Here is an 18941-nt window from a genome sequence, read left to right as displayed (position 1 = left end):
TGAGCATTGTGTATCACAATGCTGTGCACATTTCTACTTCAAAAAAAAATGCAGGGGAAATGAAATACCTGTTTTCTGCATGCTTTGCTACTTCTCCAGATCAAGCGTTTGTGACTGATATAGAGGCTTAATAAATAGTTTTATTTTGTTTTTATTTTTCACTGCAGGATGTCAATTTGCTGCTACTTGGACTTTTTAATAGTCTTTCAGGGCTTCTTTTTTCAGTTTTTCAGAATTAAACCAAACATTCAAGTGAATTGGAAGTCCTCTTCATTATTTTCTTCGGAGTGAATATCAGTTGTGAAAGAAAAAAATTCTGTTAAGCCTATTGTTGGACATCAGAAAAATACTTTTCTCCACACATAGGTACTTACGTAATTCATGCATTAAAATAGAACGTTCTTGTGAATTAACAGGGGAGAGGGATTTCTTTATCAAAATTTGGATATAACAGTTTCTGTAAGGGACAGCCCTGACACAAAGGCACTGTTAGGCTGCTTTTGTGGAAGAAAATATACATATTCTTTAGTTCTGTTCATCTGTTCTGAAAATCTTTAACGTGCCTGTGTTCTGCTGCAGGGGAAGGAGAGGGGGAGTATATGTATGTAAATATTATCCAGATATTTTCTATCTGCTAATTGTGATTTCTTTACAGATTCACAAATATGTGAGGTGGAAGAACATTTTAACAGAAGAATAAAGTGTGGTGTTTCATAAAGGCTATTAATTCAGTTTTAAAGGTAATTGCCTTTGGTACTAAAAGGGTGGTGGGAGGGGATAGGAATTAAAGGTTGGGAGGAAGTATCTGTTTGAGAAGATAGGAAAAAGGAATTTGAGAATTGATTGGTGCTAGTGTGCTGTAAGTGGGTGGATGTGGGTTTTTTTTTTTTCTTCTCTCTCTTTTTTTTGGCTACAGGAAGTGATTTGCAGTGTTCACAGCCTTTTGTTGAAAAGGGTCCTTCTCATTTGTGTGAGTCATGCTTTTGCTGTGAGCGAGTTGGCAGCTCTAAGCAGGACTGGGATCTCAGTCACAGAAAACTGTTACTTCACCCAACCTTAACAGAGAACGAAAAGAAATTTCTTTAAAATATACCATTTTTTGTTTTTCCTTGTACTCTTTTCTTTTTTAGCCTAAAATCTTGTTATCCATCCTTGTTGTTATGAATAGCCTGCTATGTTAGTACAGGCATCTCCTGCATTGGCATCAGATTTGCCAGAGCATATGCAGGAAAGCAGATAGAAGGGCATGCTTCAACGTACCAAGTATAACCGCTTCAGGAATGATTCTGTGACATCTGTTGATGATCTTATTCATAATTTGCCTATGAACAGCAAGGTCTCAGCAGTTGCTACAACTTCAACTTCACCTTCGTACCTGGTCTCACCAGAAGTTCTCCGCAAGGACCAAGAAGATGGACCCACCACCCTGTGTACCCTCATCCATAAAGTGTCCCACTTGAAACTCTCTAGCACGGGCAGCCTTTTGGGTATCAAAAATCTCTCCTCTGCAGTAAAGGAGCTTGCTATCTCCAAATTGCAGGGAAGCTCGAGTGCTTCTAGTTCAGCAGCAGGGGCTTCAGACAACACATGTAACCTTGTCTCTGCCACTTCGTGTTCTCAGCAGGACGTGAGCAAGATGAGTATGGGGAAAAAAGCACGGTCAGAGGAAATGCACCTGGGAAGTGAAGATTGGAATCAAAGTAGCAGCTTTGTCAATAAACCTTCTCGAGAATGGCTGCACTCGAGTGAGAAGATCCTGGGACCTGGTGTGACGTACATAGTGAAGGTTGGTCTGTTTTCTTCCATTCTCTGTTTTTATCAATGAAAAATTCTCTACTGGTTTTGCTGACAATATAGTCAAGCTGAAAGGATCTCTATTTGTATGTTTTTTGTTGCATAATACATGAAATGTAAATATAGGAGGGCAGGCAGGGGAAGCTGTATTAATTTCTCACATTAGAGCAAACCTGCAAATAATGTTCTACAGCTCTGTAAAAATCTTGTTCCTAAGCTAAAAGCTGATTTTCTTACTTTTTGGTTTGGGTTTTCTAGCCTTCGTCTGAATTTAGGTTTTCAATGTTATCTAGCATACTGTGTATATCTTGGATACGTAGGGTTTCAATATGTCTGGTGCAATATACAGGAGAAAAGAAAGACTCCTTGATCTGATGAAAACTGTTAATCATGCATGATGTTTTCAGTTTGAAAAATCTCTAAGGGCAAGTGTTCTTTTAAAGGGAAATGATATTTGAAATTGTACAGCAGTAAGACAGAGAGCACAATTCTTACTGTGTTTCACAATTAGAAATAATGTTGTGGGTAGAGCAGGAAAATGCAGCTTGTTTTTACATAATGAGGATTCAGCCACCTTAAATATTACTGCTCTTTTCTGTTCATTGATAAACATGTCAAGAGCAGAGAATCTAAGTTTACAGGACAATATTTCCATATGCTTTGAAAATATTTTGAAACCACCTGTTAAAGTAAAGTCTTCAGGAGAGGTGTGTGTGCAATGTTTTTGTAGTTAGGTAAGAGTCTGATTACACCTTTCAGCATGGTGTGCAGAAAATGTAAAAATAACATTATTGTGTAGAATTCATTCTTCAGTCGCCATGTTTCATTTGCCAAGAGGCTTTTGTATCTTAAGTGTTAAACTATTTTGCAGCAGGCTATTAATATTACAGGTCTATTTTTAGTGTCATCTTATTTTCGGTGCAAGAGTCACAGGTGACTTTATTTCAGGATGCTTTGAAACTAAGTGACACCCTTGTTACTTAACTCTCATTTGCTTTTTCTCAAGCCTCATTATCAAAAGCAGAGAGGATATTTAACTGTTGGAGGACTAAGAAGCAGTTTTCATTTCTTTGTATTGGTGATAATAGATTTAGCAGGTGGTGGTAGATTGAGTAAGTTGGACAATTCAGAGCACCACTGAAATTGTAATGTCTTTTTTACTACTCTGAAAATTTACTGGAGCTACAAAGCAGTCAGTGCTACCTTTCAAGCCACAAACTGCTGCTCTGTTACTCTTCAAGAAGTGTCTCGATAAAAATAACCCACTGATGCTAGACATAGTGCAGTTGAGACTCTAATGTTCTTCTGCACAGAAATATTCTGGTTAACAGAACGTCGTTTACCATTTTCACATTATCTCAGGGGCTCAAGCATTTTACTTTTTATTTTGTTTAGGATGTTGTAAGTTCAGTAAAGACTTGAGAATTCACTGCTGTTCTCTGTTTCACTTGAAGTGATCACTATGAACACAATCTGATTAATCTTTTCATTAGTTGAACTATATACTAGAGGAAGCTGATATCTTTGAATTGAAAAGAGAAATAAAGTTATATAGAAGTCACCTAACATTTACAGTTAGTAATTTATCCATATCTAACAGAGATAGTAGAAGAAATATGTTAATTAGTGCATCTGATGTTGAGTACATGAAAGTGTATTTATACACACTGTGCATGTCACAATTTTCAAAATCAGTCAAACAACTTACTTTTAGGTGTTTGTTAGTCATTAAAATGTATGGAGTCTGGGTTAATTTTTCTGTTAAAAAAATGGGACGATTACTTTAACTTTATGTTTTCTGCCAGAAGMGTCACAGAACAGTGCTCTAAATGCAAAAACGGAGGTTGAAAAAAATATCAAAGTAAGTGGTTAATGAATGAAAGAAAATAAACTGGTCCTGATTAGTTCCTAATTTGCTTGCTTATTGAGTATCTCACAGTTTTCCTTGGCTACTGCAGCATTCATATAGATAAGGACAGAAGTGCAGTTCCAAATCCTTAAACATTGTTTGGTACCAAGACTTTTATCCATTCAGATCATCAAATCAATACACAGATAATTGCACTGAGGGGAAACATTCCTTAGATACCTGATGGCTATACTGACTGTGATACTCATACCATGTTTAATTAGTACCATATGCCTTGCAGAAAATTCCATATGCCATTTGTTAAATGAGACAAAAATTAGATTTGTTGTTAAGCAGCAAAGCTTTTAACTTTTTTTTTTTTTTTTTTTTTTTTTTTTTTTTTTTTTTTTTTTTTTTTTTTTTTTTTTTTTTTTTTTTTTTTGGTGCAAATGTGCACTGGCTTGCAATTTTGTCATTAGTCCACATTTAAAACAGAAAATTAACCATGGGACAGGGTTAATTGTAACTACTGAGCAGTTTAACTCATTGGAATCTTCTGAAGTAAGAGACACAAAATTCCTATGTGAAATGTATGAAATAAATGAAACTTTCCTGCTGTTCCCACATTTTCACATATACTTATTTTTAAAAATAATATTTTAAAAATAAAAAAGGCAGTGTAACTCTAATACTTAAAAAGGCGTAGGATTATGGTAAACTGCAGCTATATTCTGATCTCCATGATCTGCTGCAATGGAATTGTTTTCAACCATAAAGTGCTGCTCTTTCTGCAGTTTTTTCTCCCAGTGGGTTTCATGTTGCATTTTTATATATTAGTTTAACATAAAAATTTTCTCAAAAATAGCTTTTGGTAGTGAATTAGACAATGACCATAACCATATTGGTGACATAAAGTACTCAGGTACTGTTTTACTTAATACTTCTGCTGGACATTTTAACAAATAGTGAATTTATGAAAAAAAAAAGCAGCTTGCTGTGATGGAAGTCATTAAAGAGCTCAGTGCTTTCCCTAGAGTGGGACTGATTGCTACAGGGAGAGATCATAAATGTTCATGTTGTCAGAAAAACAAGTACATAGAATAAAAAAAAGTGTAAAACTGAGTGATGTAACAACAGTTAAATGTTTCAATGAAATCTGTTGTTTCCAATAAATATCTACTGATTAGTTTAATTGGGTAATGTTATAACATTTTGGAATTTATTTCATTCAAATAAGAGCACAACAGTCAAGAGGCAAATGTATTTCTGCCTTCAGGTAAGATTGGTTGAATCTTGTAACAAGTGTCAATGAGTTTAAAATGCTGTTTTCTCAGCCATTCAGAACTAAATAAAACAAAACCATTGTGTATGTACACTGTATATAATATTATATACCTGTATGAAGTGTATCTGAAAAAGTCAGCATGTTGTAAAGCCAACACAGTGTTATAGGACACACCTGGGTAAATCTAGTGTTAGAAACCAGTCTCTGACAGAGGAACGAGCAACTATTTCATCCAAAAGAATCACTGCAAGTCAGGTAAATAATATTTCAGCAAAAAGCATATTACATTATTAATATTGTAACAAAGTAGTTTAAGACTATAAACCTAACTGCAATTATTTCTTCAACATTTTAACTCTTCTATTCCTTGCGAGGGAATAATAGCAGTTTATATCTGGAATGGAAAACAGACATCATTGTGAAGCTGTTCAAACACATTACCAAGCAAAGGCTTCAGTTCTGCAAACGTTCCTGCATGACTCTGTTTACGGGAGCACTCTCTCTGAAATAATTGAAACTACCTCTGTGTACTGAAAGTTAAGTGTGTGCTTACAGATGAACTGAATTGCTGTATCTCTTTAATAACTAACCCAGACTGCAAAGCAGAGCCTTAAACGGAGCTAACAAAATGGAAACTGTAACATATGTAGCCTTCCCCTGGAAGACTGCGGGGCTCTTTCTAATAATGTTTTGGTTTTTGTTTTTGTTTTTTTTTAATTTCTGTTTTAACCAGTATTGATTTGCTCTTGGTGAAAAAAATAGCATTACAACAAAAACTTTTTAGTTTCTCTTTTTTGTTAGTATTAAATGTATCTTCATTTATAGAGAAATGGTGCTGTTGGTTAATCACTGATGGTTTGGCATGGCCTGAGTAAAAACATACTCAATAGGATTTAGTGCATGTAACACTAATAATAAAAAACACAGTCCCAGAGCATCCTGTTTGTAATGAGGTTTACATGTTTAAGAAATGAGTTGTGTGTTTCAGTCATATGGTAGTAATAGGAGAGAATACTGACTCTACTTCAGTGTCTGCTATCCTCAACCCAGGTACCCAAACAGTGTTAGCAAAGACTAATGAAACTGTCTTATCACTGTGGATTTTAAAGCTGCATGCATGCAGATTAGGGGAGAGAGAAGTAAGTGACAAAGACAGCATTGGTTTTAGTAATTAATCCCTCCTATTGTGCCATATTCCTGTGAGATCAGTTAGTATCCTTTCCATTTTCCTTCACTGTTATTTGGACTATGAAAGAATGATATTGATGCCTGTTTCTTTGTTGAAAACCTTTATTTTGGTCTTCATGGACCTGAACTACTGTGAGTCTCTTGTACAGCCCAAAAAAGGAAAAGAGCATTTCTCACAGAAATTAGATCAGTTTCTAAGAGCAGAAATCATACCAAAGAATTTTAAATTATAGTATTATTCTAATTACATGAATCAAGTACCATTACTGTACATTTGCACATGTTCTGTAGAAAACAAAGTTTATATTGATTTCAGAGTTGAAGGATTCAGCTGTCAATGTGAATGTCTGTTCTCCAGTACATTTGGAGTGTTTGCAAGGGGAATTTTTGTTTAAAGCAAAAATTCACTTGTTATTTATTTGCTAGTTATGTATGTCTTACAGTTTAAACCCCWAGACTAATTTAGCTGGTCAGTGTAGGAGATAAAACTGCATTCAAGCAGAATTCCTTATCTGTTGCTCTTGGAAATTGGATTGTTAGTTTCTTTATTTGTCTTCCAGTAATGTTTACAATAAGAATATCATGTGTCCAATGTAAATATCTGCCACTACAAGCACAAAAAAAACCACACAGATGAATCAAGATCTTCAGGGAAATCCCATGCCCTTCTGTGCTGCTGAGACCAGGCTCTCCTTTGTCCCAGTGACAGAGTGCTTCTTTCTCCCCTAGCTGAAGGGAAATTTTGTCTCCACTAACACGGTAGCTATACTTATGCTGCAGCCTGGCTTCATTTTATAGCTGAAAGTTCAAGTGAATGCACAAAGAATCAATATTAATTTTTTTTGTTTACAATGAGAAAAATCTGCTCTGGTGTAGTGTCAGACAGAACCATATACCCAGCTACTAACACTCTTTCAAGGTGATTTACTCCCCCATGAAATGGAGGAGTAAGGTTCACAGAGGAAGAGAGGTTCGGTATTGCTTCTCTGCAATTCTGCATAATCATGCAATATTAATTTCATTTGTTCCTATATATTTATGACAAAATAGGATGCAGCTCTACCTTTATCTGCTGCAGGCAGGTCTGAGGCAGAGCTGTCCATTTGGGCTGTGATGGGAATAAAGATGGGACTCAGTGCAAGCGCATTTCCAGTCATCCCTTGTTTTCTGGAGGGATTTAGTGCAATTCAGTAAGGGTGATCTAGAATGTTTATTTAAAAAGTTAGATATTCCACCATGTTTTTAAACTAAGTTTTCATAGGGCCAGGTAAGATTTCAGTCTCAAAAGGCTGAATCAGACAATCAAAGACACAGCTAGAAGTTTAAAGACTGAAAAAAACATATTTGAAATTAGACAGAAAAGGCAACCAAAGCCGTAAAAGATAAACATAGACAGGGTATAGGGTGAGAAAAGAATATGAGGTAGACAGAAAGCGCTGTCTAGGTTTTTTTTTCTACAGCACCATCATATTTTGTTTACTGATACAGGTATTTTATCTTTCCTTTTTACCTCAGAATAAATCTTGAAATTAAAGACATAAGTTGAACAAATACCTTAAATAAGAGATATTTTATCACCAAAATAGAGATATTTTATCCTAAGATATGTCATAGCTTGGGACCTAAGCACCATTTAGCTTAGCTCAGCACCATTTCCATCTTTCGGTTATGTTCTACAAAGATGCCTTTATTTTCACTTTTGGCTCTTACTAATTTAGGAATTACACAAGGGAGAGCATATCTCATGGGACAACAACATCCTTCTTGACTAACATTTGGCACTGCTTACCTGTGATAAAGTAATTATAAGAAATGAAATTGTCTCTTTTTTTAAATAGATGAACTGCTTTCATGAACCACAGGACATTTTAGAAACACCCGTAACTTCCCAAGGAATTGGAATGTTTCAGAAACACTGCCTTTGTCACCGATTGTAGGGGTCATGTTTTGTCACCAGATGTTGAATGCACAGTGTTACTCAGTTTTCTTTTTGAAAATTAATATTATAGAAAAACTAAGCACCAAGCACTAAGTAACTAGAAACATTGTATGAACTCTCTCTTGCAAAATTTTTATTTCTGACAAGGAAAGAAAAGATGGGAAAGATGGAAACACAGGGCTGCTTGGTATTGGAGACAAGCTGGAAGCTGCAGGTGCCAGTTCTGAGCTGACTCTAGCCTTTGGAGTTTTGGGAGTGGTGGTAAAAAGGGGTCTCAAGTGAGGCTGCTTGGGACCATTAAGGACCTGGTGGTATCCCCAGGCTCCCAGAGCTGCTCTGCTTCTTCATAGACTTTATGCAAGGAAATCTTGGAGAGATTTTTTTTCATTTTTTTAAATCCAGCCTTGGAAATGTCTCCCGTATCCTTTTGTTCTGCACAGCTGAGGTCATTTTTTGGGCACCCTTACAGAGAGCACAAGAAATTACGGATTCAGCATTAAGAGAGTTAAATATTGATAAATACTCAAAAATAAGATCTGGTTTAATTTCTGAACTCTTTTGATGAAGACCAGAAGTACATGTGGCATTCATATAAAAAAGTACTGCTTCTCCCTCCCTGCATGTTTTGTATTTTCAGTTTTAACAATGACAGGTCCTTCCTACATCACACCTCCAAATGCACAGTTTAGAATGTAGAACAGTGTATGCATTTCAGATGCTTAACATGGGCTTGCTTTTGGCACAGTGGAAAAGCACCTGTTAGATCTTTCATCTTCTGAGTCTGAGCTTTAATGATATTCCTCATAAAGAAGTTCTGCTTGCTAATGACTCTCTTGCTCTCTAATGACTGAGGAAGAACAAGTTCTTTAATAGCTAGATATATTTACAGTGTCCATATTTACAGTTTTAAAAGTCTAATTATGATTTTGAACTGTTGAAGCATAATGTTTTGGCTGCAGAAGCTTTTGTGTGTTTGTGTTAAAGGAATTCTGATGCAGAACATAAGCTGCTGGAACTAATCTGCGTGGTGCTTTAAGGGCAAGTATATCTTAGTGGATATTCAAGGTAGCAGCAAAACAGTGTGGAAAGTATTCACTGAGTTAAAAGTATGCAGCTGTGACAATGAAACAATTCATCTGTTCTACTGCAGGGCATACTCGAAGGGCTTCACACTGCAATAATTGCATTCACCAATATTACATATTTTTAAAATTAAACTGAAAAAGTATAGAACTGAACTTGTGGGGTCTTTTTCTCAAATACAGGGTTTTTTTAAAGAAACTGTTTGGCCCGTATAAAAAATTGAGGCATAATACAGAATGTGTTTACATTTAAAATAACAGAATAAATCACTGTCCAATRTGTGAACTTCTAACCCTAACATTTCTGAGGTTTTGCATGCAAGAATATTTATCTGTAAGATAAGAACATAAGAAATATTGTTCATGCAAAACTACTAATATGGGATTTTTCTGAAATCTTCAGAAGTCCCTAATCATTTAGCATCCTTATTCCATAAATATTTTTGGTGTTGGCTGTCTTGTTTCATCTACCTGCATATAAGAAATAAGAAAGATGTATTTTATTTGAAGATGTGTTGTTTTCAACCCCATTTGAGATGCAGATTAGAAAATTGTCAGAGGCAAAATTTGTTTCTTGGTTATATCTTTCCCCTAGCAAGAAGTGAGACCTCAGAGTTGACTTAAGAAATTGCTTTTCAAGATCAGATAAAATATCTTCTTCTTTTTTCTAGCTGAATATTTTGCCTTTTTTAAGGGGTTCTGAATTCTTAGTGTTGAGTTGATTGTGAGATGCTGCCAGAATGCTTTCACAGGGTAAGACAATTCATTGAAAGTGTTGGCTAGCATTTACCATTTAAGAATGGTTAGTCTGAGTATACTGGGACATATAATCTATTTTTATGCTATAGAAGCCAATTACTGTACAAAAGGAAGTAGGAAGGCATTGGCCAGAGTTGGAGGTATCCTTGGGAGAACTGTGTTCTCATCCATTTCTATGGAAGCAAACCACCTGTTTTCAAGAGGAATGCAATTGAGAGTCATGTCTATCATTTCTACCAGTGTGAAAGCTTTGTCTCATGGAGGATTTTGTGATGATAAATTTACACTGAATGATTGAGGCTTATCTGTATTTGAACCCCAAAGATTTTCTRTTCTGTTTCCACTCAATCAGTCCTTACTTAAGAGTTTTCTGTCTGGATTGGAACATGCATTCTTAAATGAGAAAAAAACCTTTGGGGAAAATATTCCTTCACTGTAAAGCTCTGTACACAATTACTTACTGATATAAAAATTACCAACTGTAAAAGTATGAAAGCACGGAAGAGAGCCTTTCTGTTTTTCATGGCATCATATGTTTATGACACATTTTTGGTGCCGGATTCTGACAGTGTCTAAATATAGGGCCTTTTCCTCATTCATAACAAGGCTGCCAGTGTTTCTTTCATGCAGGATTGCTGCTCCCACAGCCAGGTATGGTGTTCTGCAGATAGCAGGAAAGCACAGAGCAGAAGTACAGACTGGGGGCATTGGTATATACAGTAGACCACAGTCATCAGGTGCCCCCAGAGACCTGCATATATGTGTTTGAAGATATGACTTGCCCCAAGGGGAGGGAAGGACAGGAGACTTTGGCATGGCTGGGAGAGTAACACTCACATTATCTAGGATTTTAATATTGTGTTACACTATAGTTAAACAGAGAATTTAAAGGCAAATGTATTTATATTCCAAAATATTCAAACTTTTCAGAGAAACTGAAATCTCTAGCAGCTGACTTAAAGCTCTGTGACTACTGCTTATACAAATTTATTTCTCTCTGAATATCTAGTCTTGGTTCTGCCCACAGCTTTTTCTAATATTATAACTTAGTCTACATTAGAAATGTCACAGAACAAATTTTCCATTCCATTCTTCTACTGCAAGTGTCTAGTTACACTAGCATAAATTTGAGTGGTTGTGTGCTTGCAGGACCTTCTTCTAACCACACTCTGTGTGCTTAGCTGATGGTAGCCAGCATTTTCAAAGGCTGTCTCTTCTGCCCATTAAATACTTTGCATTTTCAGCAACTTCTGAAGTGAGAGGGTGTCCAACAGACTTCTGCTATGCCATATTTTGGGTGAAATGTTTGCCGTGATAATGGCAGGACAATGGTTCTCCTCCTACCAGGAAAGGGTTTTCCTGACATCTGACCACACACTCTTAGCAATGGGCAGTTCTTAAGGTAAAAAAGAAAACAAAGAAGCAAAACCCGACAGAACAAGAAAACAAACAAAAATGCACACAAAAGCAAAAAAGGTTTTTGCACATTAGAGTGCAGGTCTTCCTAATCATTGAGTCCAAAAGATTTACCAAATTACTAGTTCTATGTCCCAGTTGGGTAGCTGAGCCACATCCTTGGGTTACAGATATTATAGCATGACATTATAAAAGGCACTTTACATGTACTCTTTTCCAGTATGAATGCCATATCTAAAAGTTTGTCAAAGATTTCAACTGTTAATTCAATCAAATCTTATAAATCAAATACACTATGATCTCCATATGAAGTAAAGAAGCAAATGTTTTGATAAGCTATCTTGTGTTTTTGGGCCCATGTCTTGCTGATTAGCAGAGTTAAATAATTTTGTGGTGCATGTCTCAGTCAATCTAGTACGGAATTCATGATAATAAATGTTCCTGTAAAGCTCAATATAAAAAAAAAAAACAGGAAGCATTGTGGCACTTACTACTTTCATTTAACTTAGTTTACTTTGTTCAAGAGAATGCCTTCTGATTACAGTTTCTTCTTAGGCTTGTTTTGTTTTGTTTTTTTAAATGTAAAAAAATTTTAGTTGTTTTTTTCACTTCTTCAGTGGTTTAGAAAGTGGGTCTTGTAAATTCATTTTAGCTCGGAATTTGATCTATTGTGATATCAAAGGGATTGAAGGATTGAGTTTCATATTAATCTGCTGTCTTGGTTTGAAAGACAGGTGTTTGCCAATGAAGGCAGGGACCCCCCTTGGAGCGGTAGATATGACCCCCCTTCCCTCGGAATTATTATAGCTTTGAAAAATCAGGGGATTCAGCTTTGAAAAATGGGCTTTCAGGCAAGAATATGGGTAAAAGGGAATAACAGTTTTTACTAATATGTATAACAAGGTGAAACAAGTAACAATAACAATAACAACAACTGGCGCAGTCCCAAACTCAGTGACAGCCTTACAGAGACACAGCCTCCCCTTTGGTGCAGTTACAGTTCCGTTGGCAGGGGCACTGTTGGCTCCCGGCCGGGCAGGGCAGGTGCGATGATTCCCAGCGACTGCAGAGGACGCGGTGGCGCGGGTCCCGGCTGACTCAGATCTCCCGTGGCGCCAGTGAGGGACCCAAAATGGCAGAGGTGGATGGAGAAAAGTTTCTCTGCAAAACTCACAGCGGAAACGCCAATCTCGGTGCTCCTCTGGACAGCAAGAAAACCCAGGACAGCAAAGAGACGAGCAGGAATCCCGCAGCTGCAAAACGGGATGGAGCAGAGCTCACCCCCGAAGCTGGAATCCCCGGCAAGGCACAGGAGAGAAAACCACGGTGCAGCAAGCAGGAATTCAATGAGCAGGGGTGCTGGTCTCCGCAGAAAAAGGGCAGGCCAGCTTTCTCCGGAGCAGCCAGTGGGCAGACTTCCTTCTCTCAGCGAAGCAGCCAAGCAAGTGAAATGGCCCCCCCACCACCACACAAAAACACTCTCTCCGAGGGCTTGGCAAGATCGTTTAGGTGGGGCGTAGGTATCATTGTCTTCATTAATCACCCAGCCATCAAGAGGATGACCCGGCAATTAGTGTATCCCAGCAACAAATGGGAAAGAAAAAAATTCCCAAAGAAAGGGAACAAAAGGGGGAAAATCTTAACCCACAACATCTGCTGAAGAAAAATTCAGTTTATAAAAAACTTGTCAATCTTCCAGTCTCTGGCTGTGGCTTGGGCTGGTTTTGTGGTTTTGTTTTGTTTTGTTTTTTTTCTTTTTGTTTCTCTTCGGTTCACACATCAATATGGTTATTAAAAATCCTGACTATATCCATAGTTACATGTGGACAACTTAGTATCTTGAAATCAAGTCCTGGGCTGTAACTATTTTTGTATTGTGGCCTGCTTGTTAGTGTGCATCTGGATTTGAACCTTGATATGATTTAGTGTAGACAGCAAACCTGAAAGTAGTTTAAAGTATTGTGGAATGTTGTGGAACTCTCGGTGCACATTTCACAAGCTCCTTTTGCTGTTAATGGTGATACCTGAAATTAGGAGAAACTGTCATTTTGATGCTTAAATAAATGCATATTGCAGTAGCAATAGAACCTGAAATAAAAGCTCCTTTTTCACATGAGGGAGTCCTCATCATAATTCTGGACTAGCTCTTTGGCTTATGAGAATAAAATGTAAAACAGCAAGGCCCATAAAACCAAACAAACAAACACCCCATCCCTCAAAAAAGAAAAAAAGAAAAGAAAATGTAGGCGTATGACTTGAGATACACATGAGAGCCAGATGTGGCAAGTAAAAAGATGCTCACTTCTTCACTTTTGCACATGCCAAGTAAAAGAACAGCCTAAGCCTATGGGTGAGAAAATTGCATAGGTTGCCCAACTTGTGATGAGATTTTTTATTTCTGTTCTCAAAACTTAGATTTCCATACAACACACAGAAGCCCAGGAATCAGAATCTAATTTTTGAACCCCCAGGCTGTTCTTTGCAGGTGTGCAGTGTTAGAAAGTACTTTGGATACGTCAATATTTCAAGACACAGGCTAATTTTTGTCTAACAATGCAAGTTTGCTGATGTAACCATGTTATCTCTTACACAATTGTACAAGGCAGGTACAAGCTGCTATGTCGTGAGCCACTTAGATCTGATGATGGTCGTCAGGTTACACAGATTAAAACTGGAAAACCTTAATTTACTAAGAATACTCAGGCAGCTTGGATGAGCTAATGATGCTCTGGTAGTTTGGATTCAGATTTGAGGAGTTCTTACTTTGTTTRAGAGTAGGTGATGGGTAGATCTTCATGCTATGCACAAGGGAGACTGCTAGATGTGTATATAGGTTGGACTGCTTCAGTACTCTTTGGAGCCTCCTCTTTGGAGGAATAGAATAAGTCTTGCTATGTTTTTGTAAAAGTATTTCATGCTGTTGTTACTGCTGGCTTCTCAGTCCAACAATGGAGAATTTCTTCCAGTAACTTGGTATTTTGAAGCGCCTGCTAGGAAGCACCAAATAAGGTTGTTCACATTTCTGGAGCAAAAGACTTCTGTGACAGTGACTGCTCTTTTTTTTTTTTTTTTTCCTCTTGGCTCCAAGTACACAAATACACTCAGCCAGTATTCATGTCTCTGACGAGTGTTGATKGAATTCAATATCCTCTCTTAAACAGGCTTCAGTAAAACGTTTTAGTTGTTGAATTAAAATTTTCTGAGTTATAAGGAAGGCAGGTACTTGAGGGTGAAGAAATCTTTGCAAATGGGACAAACCAGAAATCTGGAACATGCAGCCTTCTCTTACACTAACCTGTCAAAATTGTAACTAGTAAGGATGTTGGAACCACGTGGTCCCACCTGTATGTGGCATTCTGCTTTCTGCAAGGTGCTGTTGAGCATGCAAAGCATGAGTTGAGTCTAAACCTCTGAATGGGAAGGTATTCATTCATATGAAAGATGTTTTCCTTGGGACATAGTACCTTTCAATGTATACAAGCTGAAAACTCATTCAAATATTAGAAAGTCAACAGAAGGCAGAATGTAATCTGAGAAAGCTTGGAACTGGTAGTCCAAAATCCTCCTACTTCAAGGTGGGCTGCATCTCGGTATATTTGGTTCCTGAGCAATAAGAGGGAGGATGATAGCGGGAGCTCATAAATTTCACAGTTCACAGTAGCTGATTGGTTAGAATATACATTAAGTGCTGGGGGAAGAGAAGCTTTTTTTAGAAGTAGACTGTTTTATAACTATATTTTAAATGTTTGATGGGATGCCTAAAGCAAAAGATAGCATTTCTTTTTAATCAGGGTATTTATTTGTTGAAATAAATGAATAATTTATTTCCTTGCTATCTTGGTTGTATGTCTTCTTTCTGTGGATCTTGTCAGGATGTACTTCAAATGGATATTTTTAGACAGCAGTGTTGGTCTTGGGGAATAATTGAAGCATAGCAGTAGGTGAGTTATATGTCCCTGTAGTTGGCCTTTGGACCTTTTGAATGTCAGTTTTTATAGTAATTTTGTTACTTGAAAATATGCCGTGGTGATTAAGTGTTCCCATCTTTTATCCCAGCAAATCAGTTGCCATCTTTGCAGTGATCAGTCAGGAATACTGCAAGCCTTACTATGTTGTGTTTGGCTGTCTCTGTGATACACATAAGACAAGTACAGGGTAATTTTTCCATCTGGCCTTCCTTCAGTCTGATCTTGTCTCCACTTTTGTTAATGCAGATCAGATAGTGTGACTCAAAGGAGTCTAAATGCACGTCTTCTAAGTGTGTTTACGGGGGTTTGTCTACTTATTTGTCTGTATATTTTCACAGTGACTTGTGTGCACTTGTTTTTTGTATATTTATTTGCACGCCTGCATGTACTTGTCAAAATACCTTCCAGAGTTTGCTTCCAAAATGCTGGACCTGATCTCTTACTTGTAAATTACTTTGCTTTAAAAAGACTTGTGGCAAATGTAGGTAAGTGAAGGAACAAGTGCAATCCAAGAGTTTTAGTTTTAAGTATTAAGACGTCTAAACTAACAGGTTGATGACAAAAAATCACATTGTTACCTTTGAATAGTTATACCATTTACAGCATATTTAATTATAAAAGCATCTCATATGGAATAAATAATCAGGAAATTTAATCTATGAAAGCATCCTAAGATTGACACAAAATGACATGGAAAGAAAACAGGAGAATATTGATTGTTGTTTATTGACATAAGTTAAATTATTTCAGCTGATTATCTCAAGTGGTGTTAAAGAACTTAATCTCCAAGAAAATGAAATCACCCTCTAAGATACTTTAAAAATAGAGTTAGGCTAGAATAGGCTTAACTTCATTCAGCAGAGCATAAAAATATAGTTCTATATGTTTTAAGTACTGAGGTAGAAGTATATGTAACAAAAGGAATTTACAGAATTCCTTTCCCTGTAATAAAATACAGGGATTGTCTAATTTTGCAGTGATAGATGATGGTTTGAGAGTATGATCTTCAGCTTGAAAGCTTCGTGTGCCAGAATCTCTTTAGCCAAGACAATTTCCATGAACATTTTATAAACTTTAAAAAACCATAATTTTACAGAAGATTTCTAAAATATTCTGGGAAATTGATCTTGAGATAGCCCGTCTCAAAAACTGTGTGCTATAATAATGTAAGTCCAAGTAGTTTAATGAGTAGTCAATTGATATTCTAGCTAATTTTATTCAGTGTTGTAATGACTTCATAGCATTTGGTAGAAATAAATTAAATAATAATGGAAACATGAAAACAAACTGGATACTCCCTCACCCTGTAAACAGTTTATGACATACATGTTTCTCTGGAAAATATTTGCTGAAATTCTAGATATTAGGGTTACTGATGCAGTAATTCTCTTATTAGATTATTTTTTCAGCAAAAATCAAATTCTCAAACAGGCAAAAATTGTGGCCTGACTTGATTTTGGCACCAGTATCATGCCCAAATAAATTGCCTTATGCTGTGAAGATAGCAAAACTGATTTAAAACTGATAAAAGAGCTGATATAAAAAACACAATACTAGAATAGCATCGTGATCATCATTATCAAGCTCATGATTTAAGGCTCATCCCCAATTCCTCTGACTTTCAAAAGTCGAGTGTATGGTTGAATACTTAAACTCCGTGCGCAGATACTGCTGTGGGATATGCCAGTCATGATGTGGTTTGTACAAAGCCACTATCCAAATATCTGACAAGAGCTATAGCTCCAGTAGACTTTGGCACATGCAAATTATGCCCATTTTTGGAAGCAAATCTAGAAGATTCACCTGAGTTTTTCTCACTCCTGTGATAGATACTGTTGAATTTTAATATCTTTCGTAATGGTACTCCCATTTTTCTGCAGAGATGCAGGGCAGAAATCTGGGTCAAAAAGACTGGTCTTATCTTAATATTAGCTAACTTTCATATCATTCCTTTCTTGAATGACCCTGTTAAAGCCATTTTCCTGCATGGGTTCTTAGTATATTGTATTAGCATTTTTCATCTTTTTATTACTGTAATTAATGAAAATACTGAATCATATCTATCCCTGAAGCTGTTTATTAAGGAATTTGTTTGCTGGTGTTCTTTTCAGCTTTCCCTATTATAATTTAACCTTTTTTGTTCTAATGAGACATAGTTCTCTCCCTGTTAAATGAGTTTGTCTTATTAACCAATACTAGATGAATTTCCTTTACCATATTTCCTTTCTCATTAAGATTATTTTTGACTTCGATTGTATCTGAAATGGATCGAATAAGACAGAAGAAAACAAAAAAAGTACAACACATTACAAATTAGGTGCATTACACTGACTAAACATAAAACAATATGTTGAACAAAGTGTGACAAATAAAATGTTTATGGAACAAGTCTGTGACATACAATAGCATAATCCAACAATCTACTTCAGACATAGGGTAAATCAAATGTAAAAATAAGAATTGCACATGGTCTTTTAATGGTTAGTGACATTTTCTCCTAGAGTACAAGCATAATTATAATACATTCTCCAACTGTTTCTTTTTCCTTACAGTATTTGGGCTGTATAGAAGTCTTACGGTCAATGAGATCTCTTGACTTCAGTACTAGAATGCAGGTTGCAAGGTAAGACTTTGTACAACTATGTTCTTTTAAGTAACTTCTACATTGTGTCTGCAAAGTGGAAAGGCCAGAAAGACATCAAAACACATAGTAGAGGCTGCCATAAGTCTACTTTTTAATTTTGCTTTTTTAGGTAAATCCCTTACGTGGTATTAATACAGTTTCAACAGGACTTAAAGGCTATTTTCTCTGTGGATTTTTGGTAAGCCAGGAACTACTTTAGAAAATTTTTGCCTGTTTGTTATGCCAAGTAAGACGCTTCTCTGGGTACCAATGTCATGACATTTAAGCCAATAAGAATTAGGATATGCTTAAAATCTGTTATTTCAAAATTAATCTGGGGAGCCTGTTCAGAGCCCCATGACAATGGGGCTTTATATATTTCTTATGATAGGTCGTCAGATTACAAACTATTTGCACAAAGAATATAAATGAAAGTATATCGCCACAATGATACCAGACTGTATGTAAGAAATAATAAGGTTGGATTAGGTTCTCACTACAGTTCTTTTAAATGTGTCACGGTATTTTTGTAAGAGTGGTATATAAGTACAACACTAAAGAGGTAGAAGTGTCTGTGAATMATTTTTTTCTGAGAATTATAGAAAATGGCGTTTTCCAGGCATTTTCACTTGAAAAGCTGAGTCATTGATTTCAGAGGAATGTAGTCCTGATGTCTTCTAGCAAGTAGAGACCACTTTTTCAAATTTTGGAATTGAAATGATAAAGAAAACCTTTTCGAAGAAACACATATAAAGTGATATGACTGGATGAATGCTTGAATGCTTGTCACCTCTTTTAGGCATCATACAGTTAACAATAAATAAATGAATCTATCACAAACCMTTAATCGTACCATAAACAGCTAAATATTTCTTTTACTAAATGAAAAAATCACTTATTTTTATGTTTGGATGCTAATCAAATGGTCTATATACATTGAGTTACACTTGCACAAAGCAGCCTTGAACTGGACCATATAAGTCCTCACAAAAAGTTAATCATTAATTTGTCAAAGTATTGCACTGATGAGAGGCATAA

General features: G+C 36.3%; 1 protein-coding gene across 2 annotated transcripts in view; it reads left to right on the top strand.

Annotated features, from left to right (window-relative positions):
- The first annotated feature begins 961 nt into the window (after positions 1–961).
- Positions 962–18941, top strand: part of SHC3 (SHC adaptor protein 3) — a 52297-nt gene continuing 34317 nt past the window's right edge. For both annotated transcript variants that reach the window (XM_057384810.1, XM_057384818.1), the window contains exons 1-2: positions 962–1786; positions 17833–17903. In XM_057384810.1, the coding sequence (XP_057240793.1) occupies positions 1247–1786; positions 17833–17903 (611 nt within the window). In that variant the 5' untranslated portion in view covers positions 962–1246. The remainder of the gene's footprint in view (positions 1787–17832; positions 17904–18941) is intronic.

The sequence above is a fragment of the Malurus melanocephalus genome, unplaced genomic scaffold (assembly GCF_030028575.1).
Source record: "Malurus melanocephalus ecotype Western Australia unplaced genomic scaffold, MMel_1.1 scaffold_15, whole genome shotgun sequence".
Taxonomy (NCBI): domain Eukaryota; kingdom Metazoa; phylum Chordata; class Aves; order Passeriformes; family Maluridae; genus Malurus; species Malurus melanocephalus.
Note: the sequence above shows the minus strand (reverse complement) of the source record. Positions and strands in the feature narration are given on the sequence as shown.